Source organism: Tupaia chinensis, unplaced genomic scaffold (assembly GCF_000334495.1).
Source record: "Tupaia chinensis unplaced genomic scaffold, TupChi_1.0 Scaffold138407_1, whole genome shotgun sequence".
NCBI lineage: Eukaryota > Metazoa > Chordata > Mammalia > Scandentia > Tupaiidae > Tupaia > Tupaia belangeri.
The window spans coordinates 3518292-3531084 of record NW_006198305.1 but is presented as its reverse complement, the minus strand read 5'-3'; the positions used below and the strand labels follow the sequence as shown (position 1 = coordinate 3531084).

Sequence of the window (12793 nt, the reverse complement as noted above, 5' to 3'; positions counted from 1 at the left end):
CCTATTCCACTCTTCTTGCACAGAATGGCTTTGGCAATATGTGGTCTTTTATAATTCCAGACAAATTCTATGATTGTCTTTTCTAGATCTGTGAAGAATATCATAATTTTATATGGATTGCATTAAATATGTAGATTAATTTGGGTAGGATTGCCATTTTGATTATATTAATTCTTCCAATCCAGGAACATGAGATGTCCTTACACTTTTTTGTGTACTTTTTGATTTCCTTTATAAGGTTATCATAGTTTTTCTTATAGAAATCTTTGATTTCCTTGGTTAGTTTTATTCCTAAGTATCTCATATTACTTGTGGCTATGGTAAATGGGATTATTTTCTTCAGTTCTGTCTCTGTCTGCTTGTTGATTGTATATGGAAATACTATAGATTTTTTTTTTTTGGAGAGATTTTCACTGTAGGGCGCGTGCGCTCGCCAGACAGACAGAGAGAGACATAGAGACAGAAAGCGAGAAATCACCCCCCAGGGGGGATGGTCACGCCGCAATCCCTTCTCCTCCATTCTCCTCTCGGGATCTTGGGCACGCACGCACACGCGCCCGGCGTGAGTTTTAAGCCACCGGGTCCGGGACACGAACCGCGGTCGACTACGTGGGAGTCCAGCGACATAGCCATTACGCTAACTGCTGGTTCCCAGGTTTGTATTAGATTTTTCAGTCATTATTGAAGCTAATCTTTAAAATAACACAAAAGCAAAATATTATAATCCCTAGTTTTACACGGAAGAAATACGCATGGAGAGGACAAGAAACTTCCCCTAAATCGTATAGGTTTTAATACCAATAAGTGAACCCCAATTCAATGGACTCTGAAATTTTTAAGATCATTTCTACATTATCTTAATTTAGGAGACCATACAACTGAACCTTGGTAACTCTAGAACTACAACTCCCTGTGAATTATAATCTATATATGTTATGACCCAACCTTTTTTGGGCTGTCACACACCTGTCATCTGTGCAAGTAGGGACTGTTGCCTAACAACTCAGTAAACAGTGACCTTTTGGTTCCTAAACATGTCAAGTGAATTGAGTCGTCAGCACAGATGTACTATCCCTAACATAGTAAGCCTCAAGCTAACCATAATTTAAGTTTCTTTATATTAACATTTCTAACGTTTATTTATTCCATGAGAAGGGAGAACACCACCAAAAGGACCTACACTGCAATCCCACCCTGGCCAGAGCCAGCCCAGACCACAGATATACCTGGTGCCCAGTCTGTAGAGAGAGGCCTCAGGAAAATCACTCAAGTGGACTCAGTTGCATCTGGTCCCATATATTAAAAATTTTATGTACTTTTATCAGATTTTTTTTCTGCATCTATTGAGATGATCAAATCATTTTATTCTCTCTCTTAAACTATTAATAACTGCCTTGCATTTTTGATGTTAAATTCCTTAGTTCCTACTTGGGCTCATCATTATTTTAATTAGCTGCTATACTCAGTCTGATAATACCCCATGTAACATTTTGGCATCTACAATAATTAGACTATAGATTTGTTTTCTTGTGCTCTTGTCTGGTTTTGACATGAAGCTAACCTCATAAAATGAAAAAGAAGAGTCTTCTATCTAAGCTCTGGAACAACAATAATCCATTCCTTAAAGGATCAGCAGAATTTACCTAAAACTCTCTAGGTCTGGTGCCTAATTTCTTTTTAACTGAAACTTTTCTTGAGATAATTGTAGGTTCACAAGCAGCTTTAAGAAACAAAACAGAGAGATCTCTTGTACACTTTACTTAGTTTCCCCCAATGGTAACGTTTTATAAAATTACAGTGAATATCACAAGGATATCCACAATCTACCCGTCTTATTCCCATGTCCCCAGTTTACTTATATTAACAGGTATATGTGTGTTTTTAGTTCTCTGCAAGTCTATCACATGCTGTTTATTTTAAAAAGCTCATTACTAGCATAATTAATATAACTAAGGTCTTACTCTACATAGTCTTTTTAATTAATTGCCTCAGAACAGTGTGCTTCCCAGAGGGAGAGCAGGAGAAAGCACCCCTCCATGGAACTTGGTCACACCATAATCGCTGCTTCTCCATTCCTCCAAACCATCAGGATTTGGGGGCATGCACACATGTGTTTTTCAAACTACCAGGGCCAGAATTTGAACCACAGTCAGCCATATGGGATCCAGCTCCCTTAACCACTAGGTTATTGGGCCAATCCTGGACATAATTTGATATAACATTTTTGGTGTACTGTAAATAGTCTCCAAGTTATAAACATCCTTCAAATACATTTTTTTAGAGGTTTTTGCTATAGGGCACGTGTGCTCGCCAGAAAAACAGAGACAGACAGAGAGACAGAAAGCAAAAAATCACCCCCCAGGGGATATGGCCACACCACAACCCCTTCTCCTCCATTGTCCTCTCAGGATCTTGGGCACGCACGCACGCACACACACCCGGCGTGAGTTTAAGCCACCAGGTCTGGGACGCGAACCGCGGTCGACTACATGGGAGTCCAGCAACATAGCCATTACGCTAACTACTGGTCCCTCAAATACATTTTTTTAAAAGAGAGATTTTTGCCATAGGGCACATGTGCTTGCCAGAGAAGTGGAGGGAGACCAAGAGACAGAAGGTGAGAAATCACTCCCCAAAAGGTCCCACACTGCAGTCTCTTCTCCAGTCTCCTCTTGGGATTTGGGGCATGAACACACAGGTGCCCGGTGTGAGTTTTAAGCCTCCCAATCCAGGACTCAAATTGCAGTTGACTACATGAGAGTCCAGGAACATAACCATTATGTCATCTGCTGGTCTTCTTCAAATACATTTTAATGACTACATATTTAATGTATGAGTCAGAATCTTCTGTTTTACCATTTTTCTAATATTTGTAAAGTCAGGTTGTTTCCATGTTTTTAACTATTATAAGACTTCAATAAACACATTTATAAAAACACTATTTACTCAGCTACGAGGATTTCCTTTGGACAGATTTATAAAGGTAAAATCACTGGAAGAGATAGGCTTTTCACATCTTAACTATTATGAATTCATACACTCCTTGTAAGGAACCTTTCATAGGCCAAAGCTAATAAATGGCATATTTTCTTACATCGCCCACTTTTAGAAAGAAGCTGAGTACAAACATATGCTCAATATCCCAACAAAGAACTAGTCCACCGCAGAACAGGAAAGAAAGCTCCAGCTATGGAAGAGCAGGATCTATCATGCTTGTCCTGAGCTACCCTCTTGGCTGGAGCTTTTCAGATGAGCTCATGTGGTGTGTGTGCCAAGCCTCTATTCTTCAGGAAAGCAAGACCAGGAATTATAACATACACATGACACAGAGCATGGACATGCTTCTTCGGGGACCAACAGGTGGTGTGGTAGTTAAGGTGCTGGACTCCCACATGCCCGACTTGCAGTTTGGGTTTTGAACCCAGTGGCTTGAAACCAACACTGGACACATGTGTGTGTATGTGTGCCCAAAATCCCAAGAGGAGAATGAAAAAGTGATTGCAGCATGGTCATCTCCCCCCCACCCCCGAGGGTGGATTTCTCACATTCTCTCTCTGTCTCTCTTCAGCAGCACCCTACAGCAAAAAAAAAAAAAAAAAAAAAAATTTCTACCTAGTTCGTCTCTCACATAATCCTAAGAATCTCGTTTTGGGTATTCCATTTTACAGCCGAGAAAACCAAGCACAGAGAGGTTAAGAGATTTTCCCAAGGTTACACAGTAAGTATATTCAAGCGCAGGCAGGCCTTAAACTCTGGAGCTCAGGTTCTGATCCATGTAACTACAGTGGCTTGCTCATTTTTCATTTCTTACTGTAGTGTCCATAGCACTAAGACTATGTTCAAGGGCTCTAGAGAGGAACCAAATGGAAGACACCCTGAAAAGGCCCCACTCTAAAAATGGAATTCCAAGCCTGAAACCAAATGAGCCCGAGACACTGTATGAGACTAACGCCTCCCCCAAATTACATCAACAAGTCATGTTTGCTTCTCTCTCAAATGAAAGTGATTTCCACCATATTGACTGGCCTTTGTGCCATACTGGTTATACAGAAAATATATGAGAAGACACTAGCTATTAGATAAAAAATATAAAGAATAATGTATACAATTCTTTATTCTTAATGTATACGCAGCAAATACTCAGTTCAAGTATTATCAAGTACCATCGCCTCTAAGAAATGACTTACCTTTCTATAATGTGAATGAAAGAATTCATTGCTGCAATAATAAAATCAGAAGTTGTTGACAGGGACTTAATAATTACTTATTGACAGATTAATTTTAGCACTTCTCCAATCAAAACCAGAAGCATACAAAAAATAAGTATTAAAGACAAGAACTCCTCTAGTTCAACTCTATCGTTTTATAAATGGGGAAACTGAAGAAATGGGGTTGAGATGGCTAATTACATATATCCAAAACTTCTCTTCTGCCTTGACTTAAATGTTGTACATTTATTTTACTGTCTTTATATTTCATAATAATATCTAAATAGTATATATATATATATATATATATATATACAAAAAATATATTTAAGCTTTTCCATTTTGGAAAATATTGAAAAAATACTTTATCGCTAATAATTATATATTTTGTTCCAATGTCACTCCTACCATGAGACTGAATTCTATTAATTGTACATTCTTCAAATATCAGTACTATTTGTATTTAATATACCTGATAATCATGAAAAGAAAAATAAACATCAAAATGCTCTGTAAAGGGCACATCTTTTATTTTTGGAGAGGTTTTTGCTATAGGGAGCATGTGCTCGCCAGAAAGACAGAGAGACAAAAAGCAAGAAATCTCCCCCCAGGGGGGATGGCCACGCCACAGTCCCTTCTCCTTCATTCTCCTCTCGGGATCTTGGGCACGCACGCACATGCGCCTGGCGTGAATTTAAGCCACCGGGTTCAGGACTCGAATCGCAGTAGACTACATGGGAGTCCAACAACATAGCCGTTACGCCAATTGCTGGTCCCAAGGGCACATCTTTGTGACATTTTTCACAAAACAGATTCAATGGTACAAGAAATGTGAAATATATCTTGTCTTTAATAACATGTTTCTACAGCTTGGAGTCCAAGACCATGAACTGGCTATCACATTACCAACTGCATATTAGCTGGCCTCCCTCTGCTGAGGTGAAATTCATATGGGGACTCTCCGAAGACTTTAAGGCTTCTCCCCTTCTCCCAGTCCTACCAATTCTTTGAATACTTGAGAAAAAGACATTCACAATTCTGTTCGACAGTACCCTCTGCTCAGGAGGCTGAAAGGAGAAATTTCACGCATTCTCACCCTTAGTTCCCCCTATTTACTCCCCACCTTGGCCACCTCATCCTATTGGGTTGTTGGAAAAGTCATAATGTATTTTATTCTGTTCTTTTATGAAAAAACGTGTCATGACTTCCGACAACCCAATAGATAAGGAGTCGCAGGCCACCAAGTGTGTAGAACTCTCCTTCCAAGATGCCAGAATCTCAATTCAGCCAAAGGAAGCAGGAGGAAGCGTGTTTGTGCACCGCTGCTGTGCTGGGACTTCGCATCAACCTCTTGTTTATTCTGCACACCAACCCTGTAGTGTTGATAAGATTGAGCTCTAGAGGAAACACAACTGGCAAACTGGCCCAGGGCCACCTAGGACTGGTGTATGAGACCATACTTTTTCAGCGGCCTGAGTCGAACAGAGTTTCAGGAGGAGTGCCATGCTAAGCATTACCCCTATGGCCCACCATCACGTGCACTTTAGAATGCAGCATCAATAGGTGTTTACCTAGCTCCTCACCTGAGCTCAGCAAGGCACTGGTGTCAGAGGTGTGATCCCTTCCCTCAGAGTGCCCAATCTTTTTTATTTTTTTTTTTGAGAGGTTTTCGCTATAGGGCGCATGCGCTCGCCAGACAGACAGAGAGAGACATAGAGACAGAAAGCGAGAAATCACCCCTCAGGGGGGATGGGCACGCCGCAATCCCTTCTCCTCCATTCTCCTCTCGGGCTCTTGGGCACGCACGCACACGCACCCGGCGTGAGTTTTAAGCCACGGGGTCCAGGATGCGAACCGCGGTCAACTACGTGGGAGTCCAGCGACATAGCCATTACGCTAACTGCTGGTTTCCTGGAGTGCCCAATCTTGATGGGAGCGAAAACTCACCTCTCTAGAATGTCAGAGGGGTGAGAAGCCTTATAGAACATCTCATATGGGGCCAGACAGTGGTGTTACATCGTAAAACAAGATGTTCCACAAGCCTAACCCACACGGAAAGGTTCCATGTTCATGTCAAGAGACTTCCATGAGTGGGCTGGACACATACACATGCTAATGATCCAGGGCTGGCTGGGGGTGGATCATGCCATTGAGACTGTGAGGGTGCTGCCTTTCTCTCCCTCCCTCTTTCTCTCATTTATGGAAAAAATAAATAAATTTTTAAAATGTATCTGTATGGCTCCCTTTTTCATAGCCAAGAAACCAGAAGCCAAGAGGGAAGGAAAAAAAATAAACAAACAAACAAAAAAACTACTTAGTACCTTACCTTCTTTGCCACAAGTATCATTCATACACTCCCTCATGTTACCCTCACAACAGTCACATTACGAAGGCATTCTTAGATCCAATTTACACGCACACAAACACACGTCTTTCTTCTGTGATTTTTTTAAAGTGACTCAGAGCTTCAGTATCTTCTCCAAGTTCTAGCACACTGAGTAAGTGGCAAAATATTTGAACCCTGACTTGTCAAGTTCCCAAGCCCAAGTTCTTTGTGCTCTAACTCCAGCTACTGCTCAGAGCCCCAACAGTAACACAGAAGAGCATGTCATCAGGGGTAACCTGTGATCTAAACCAGCGATTCCCAAATGCAGCTGATTCATCACAATCATCTGAGAGGCTTTATAAAATACAGATTTCCCCACTCCCCACACTCAATTAGACTTCTTAAAATGTAGGTCTGACATGAGGCCTTGAGATCCATATTTTTACATACTTACAATGATTCTGATCATCTGCCATACTAGTTACAAAAGGATTAAAAGAAGGGGAGGTCTGAGTCAGTTATGAAAAGCTATTTGGAGGTTGGATTTAATCAACAGAATTTTAAAGGAGAAATACTAAAGAGATGACCATATCTGGGGGAGTGTCCATGATAGCAAACAAGTTGGCCAAGGACACAGGATGTTAAGGGAGAGGGGGAGACAATCAAGGGGGAATAATTAGAAAGGAACACTATTGGTGAGCAGTTTATAAACCTGGCAGAGGGGCCCAATCCCAAGGGTTGGTGGTTAAAGGAGCCAGATCCCACATGGCTGATGAAGTGGTCCAAATCTCAGCCTTGGCAGCTTGAGAAGCATACTAATCGTGTGTGTGTGTGTGTGTGTGTGTGTGTGTGTGCCAAAAATTGCCACAGGATGGAGAAATGGAAGGGCTTGTGGCATGTTTTCTCCCTCTCCCTTTTTCTCTCTCTTTCTCTCTGGCAAGCACATGTGCCATGGGGGCATATAGTCTCCATCATAATAACAAGTACACACAGAAGTTCATGGGCCACAAGCAACATGATAAAAGTGGTAGAGGACAAACCTAACATCAGGCAACCATTTGGACCAAGAATGGCAACTATGTGGCTGCTGACATAGAAACACAAGCTGGCATGTCCCTAAGAAAGGGGGAAAAAATGAAGGGAAAGCTATCTGAGTCACCAGAATGCAAACTCCAAGAAGGATGCAAACTCCAAGAGGAGGGAGCAGCAGGTGACGTGGTGGTTAAGATGCTGGACTCCCACATGGCTCACAGTGGTTCAAGTCCCGGAACTGGCAGCTTGCTTTCTCACTTCCCCTCTCTCTGTCTCTCTGGTGAATTAAATAATAAAAATTATTATTATAAACACAAATGAAATAAGAAATGCTTCAAAAACATTTTTTTAAAAAAGGAAGGTGAGAGGACCTGCCTGTTGCACTCACTACTTTATTCCACCTACTACATGCCGAATCAATGTGGAATAAGTGCAAAGGTGGATTTAGAGGCAGATTAGACGTGGAAGTCAACAAAGATGAATAATTCAAGGATTTCTTTAAGATTCAAATCCATAGGACTCAAATTAAAATGACAGTACTGGTTGACTAAAGTTAAGTAAGAGTAGCTTGCTTTCAGCAAAGGCTCTTCTCCATTACTTCTGGCTTCTCTCTAAGACATTATTTTGGTTTCCAGTCCATGAGAGAAATAGGGGATGTTGAGATATTGGAATGTAATGTTGACTGGCATGAATGGTGGGTCTTCTACCTTAGGAAGAAGAAACTGATGGGGGGACCAGCAGTTAGCGTAATGGCTATGTCACTGGACTCCCACATAGTCGACCGCGGTTGGTGTCCCGGACCCGGTGGCTTAAATTCACGCTGGGCGCGTGTGCGTGCGTGCCCAAGATCCTGAGAGGAGAATGGAAGAGAAGGGATTGTCGCGTAGCCATCCCCCTGGGGGGTGATTTCTCGCTTTCTGTCTCTCTGTCTCTCTCTCTGTCTGTCTGGCGAGCGAGCACACGCGCCCTATAGCAAAAACCTCTCCAAAAAAAAAAAAAAAACCTGATGGGCAAGATCTTCTGTCTTCCTTTAGCAATGAAAGAAGGACAATCTAGGAAGACTCTTCGCTGGCATTCCTCCCAGGACCTACTAGATTACTACCACTAAACATGCCAGTAGCTCGGTGGCTTGACTGGACTTTCTAAAAAAAATACCCTGCCACCTCTATCTGGACTAGTTAGGTCTCTGAGGGCCTCTGAAGACTTGAAAAGCAGTTCCACTCATGGGAAAAACTAGCTAATCTTTTGAAATCTTCCCAAACTAATGATTATCCAAAGCACCATCTGAGTGATCATGTTAAACAGTTTCCTGCAAGCTGCCCTTCAAACGGTGGGCACTATCAGAACTAGATACACCAGGCCCCAAAAACAGGAGTAGAGGGGAAAATTCGAATTCTTTCTTGGACATCCATCTTCTGAAAGCCTGATCTTCTAAGATCTTTCCTTCTTAAATGACCTCTACTACTGCTGCAAGTCCTTAACAAAAGTAATTTGTTTCATGATTAGAACGGCCACAATATTTTTTTAAGGAGAACTGCAAAAGGCTATATGCTTTCGGTTATCTTTTCCTTCCTAAGGCACATTTTCCAGAGCCTGCTTTTCATAATCCACTGCGAGGTAATGCATGCGTCCAAATGACTTGACAGTTTCTTTTAATTTACAGACATCTAAGCATGTTTATAAAATTCCACTAGTTTGAAATGCTTCCTTTTCTTAAACATATTTCCAGCTCAAATGATGTGTTTATAGCAGTCTGCAGTATATTATTTCTAAAGATAAACAGTCATGTAAAAAAATGGAAAGAAAAACAGCAGCATATCACTACTGCCACACTCAGTCGGTCTTTCCCCTCGCCGGGTGTTCCTGCAGTGAAAGTCCTAACCTGCCAGTGGAAAGTATGAATGGATCACTTGGAACAGGCTTTCCCTGCTGCCTCTAGAATTCATAAAGGGAAGGGCTACTAGTTCCGTTTCACAGCTTTGAGCTTTAGTTCCTGAGCACTTGTGTCCCCCCACCCCACCCCCCCAAGTATAAAACTCAGGAATTCACAGACATTCTTCCTTTTAAAGACAGGCTTCAAGCTCAGATAATCACGACTACTAAATGATCAGAAAACAGCTGTGATTTTCAGCTTAAAATGTGGAGTACTGAAAATAATGTTCTCTAACAGCGAAATTTTTAAAAATTAAGGCTTTCCGCTTTGCATTTGTGCTGCTATACAGATAGAGTCTGAAAAGTAATTTAAATGGACATGAGCCATTCTGGGCCTTGACATGACTTCCACTGAAAAAGACTGACTCACCGTCTAACAAAGACTCTCTGTAAGAGTCTCCAAGTTGAAATTTAAAAAAATATCTAATCACCCTTTTGGATGATATTCCAACTACTTAAAACTATCTATCACAATAAAGCAATTCACTTGGAAAGAATCTAACTCTGCTTTGAAATGAGAAATATTAGAATCCCAAAGATACAGATTTCAGGGTAAAGTTGTCACAGGGAAGACAGGTATAGTCCAGCCAAAAAACTTTTTTAAGGAGTCTGGTAGGATTTATGCAAAAGCCCAGAGAAGTAGATGACAGAAACACGATTTCTCTGGAATCCTAAAACCCACATACCTCCTAGCAAACCTCAGAACAGCACACAAGAGAAAAATAACAATAAAAAGATCCTTTTTTTTTTTAACCTTGTTCAGCTTTTCCGGCAAACTCTTGAAAATCACTAGATGAAAATTGTCCCTTTGCCCTATTTCCCAACAAAATGAGCAATTATACTTTTTCTAAAATAAACAGACAATTTCCCTTTTTGTGTACAGTGAGCCAAAGTTTTTAACTGCCTGGGAGATTACTAATCTCAACGGATTAAGCGTCCTTTGTGAAAGAGAAATACTGATAAAGATCGAATTCCTATTTTGTAGCCTGAGCACCCAAAATACTCATCTGTACAGTTCCCAACTCTACGTGTTAACCGACCTCAAGTAAACGTACGTAAGGGGACCTGCCAGCTCACAGAGGCTCCCACACTAATGAAGAAAGCCCACCCGCTGCTTGGATGCCAAAGACGTTTCCCAAACCTGAACTGTTTCCGTATTAAAAAAAAAAAAAACGGACGAGGTACTCACAAATCCACCTAAAGATGATTATATAATTTGTCTTAAAAGAGACAGTTCAGTTCATCGGAAATGAACAAGTTATTAGATGGCAGAGGGACATGGAGTGCTGGAAGGGACAGAAACAGCCTCACTCCCTGACCGAGATCCCAAAGGCACAGGGGCGGCAGATGGAATCCGGGTGTTTGGGCTTCCACCTGGCAGAACAGAGGTCCTGGCGCCCAGGTACCGGCAGCCTCCAACGAGGAGGCCCAGGAGGCAGTTCCCTTTAGAGGGCGCTCTTTGGGCAACGTAGGGTTACAAGCGCCAGCCTTAGAAACACGACCCAAAGGAGAAGCCAAGTTCCCACTCCCGGGGCGGAGGAGAGAAGCAGAGAGTGCCGGCAGCCAGCCCAGATAGGTAGAGACGCGTGCAGGTCAGAGATGCGCCAGCCCAGAGCAATCGTGACCCGGAGGAAGTCTCCGTCCCGGAGCCGCCAGGCGACCCAAGCCGAGCGCAGTGTCACACGCACCCCGCCTCTCCCCACTTGCCGCACTCCAGTGCAACCCGTATTAAAACGTCCTAGTGCCCCTGAGGGGTCAACAAGAAAGGGTCGTCAGAGGCCTGGGATGCCAGCGGCCTGCGCCTCAGCATTTCAGGCGCGTTGCGCGCACCCTGCAGACGGCGTTTCCACGTAGGGTCGGTTACCTCATCCCAGCCACAGGACCATCAAACAAAAGAACTTTTGCAAACTTTCCTCTCAGACCACTCGCGGGTTTCTTAAATCTGCGCCCCATCTCACCAGAACTAGCAGTCAAACAGGGGAGTTGAAGGGAGGGATGGTGTATGGAAGAAGGGACTCCAAAGTTTCCACGTCTTCGCTAGGACTCGCGGAGCGCCAGGAGCCGACCGGTTCCTTGGCGGGCCCTACCCGGGCTCTCGGCTCTCACCTCCCACTGCCCTTTCCCCTGCGTCTCCCCGGATTATACAGCAAGACTCCCGAAGGCGAAGAACTTTGGAGTGACTTTAGGGGCCTCTGCGGTTAGACACTGCAATTCTGCCCTCATCTCCGGGAACCTCAGGCAACTCCAGCGAGCAACGTTTTCCTGAGGCAAGGGGCGTAAGAGGTAAAGGAGCAAGACCATTTGTCCCAACAAATCCCTGGGGGCCGAAAGTGAGGGGGTGGTATCCCCCCGGTGGGGCTCCCCAATTCTCTGCGGGCTCCTCTGCCAGCTCGGAGCACCCTAAACAGCGCGCGTGTACCCGCGTGGCCCACTCACCGACTCCGCTGACACACAGGCCACCAAGCCCAAGGTAAGCAGGATCCAGGCGCGCCGCATATTCCCCGGGGACCGGCTGCTCCCAGCCACCGCTTGCAACCGGGGTGAAACGAAGTCGCCTACTCAGCGCTCGGCGCAGCCCGCGCAGAGGGATCTAGAGCGCCGCAGCCGCAGCGACCTCCGCTCGGGTTCCGAGCTCCGGCTCCGGCTTCTGGGGCGCTCGCTTCCTGCTCCTGAGCCTGCTCCCGCCGCTCGCGGCTGCGCTCGGGGCTCGCGGCGCCTTCTCACTTGTTGGTTTCTGCACTCCTGACACGGAGTTAGTGCTCCGGGAAGGCTGCTCTCTGGAGCTCTTCTCGCTTGGCTGTGCTTTTACTCCTCCGCGGAATCCTTCCCGTGGCGCGGTTCCGTTTCTGATTTTACGGAAGGAATTCGATGGCTTGAAATGGAGCTGCAGCTGAAGTTTGGGGGCAGAGCGACGGGGGCGCGCGATCAGCGAGGCTGAAGCTCCCGGAGTATCTGGAGAGAAGCGCGTCGGAGCAAGCCGGGCTAGTGGCTACGCGGCTGCGCCCCTCCTCCTCCCGCGCCGCCACCTCCCACCCTGGGTCCTCCTCCTCCTCCCCTTTCTCCCGCTCTCTCCCTCCCTCCTTCCCGAGCCTGCTTCTCCGGGTTCCTTCGGGCGACTGGGGAAGAGGAGGCGGCAGTGTGACTCCCAGATAAACCCGGGAGAAATTCCTACAGGATTACACCCCGATTGGCAGCTCTCGGGACCAGTGGGCGCCCGCAGCTCCGCGCTGTGGCTGCTCTGGGTCTACTCGTCCGCAAACCAGTGCTCCTTCATTTTCTCGTTCCCGTTTTCCTC

General features: G+C 44.6%; 1 protein-coding gene across 1 annotated transcript in view; it reads right to left on the bottom strand.

Moving 5' to 3' along the window:
• SDC2 (syndecan 2) overlaps nucleotides 1-12577 on the bottom strand; it is a 143004-nt gene extending 130427 nt beyond the window's left edge. Inside the window, exon 1 of the mRNA XM_006161305.3 lies at nucleotides 11935-12577. Coding sequence (XP_006161367.1) covers nucleotides 11935-11994 — 60 coding nt within the window. The 5' untranslated portion in view covers nucleotides 11995-12577. The remainder of the gene's footprint in view (nucleotides 1-11934) is intronic.
• Nucleotides 12578-12793: the final 216 nt, after the last annotated feature.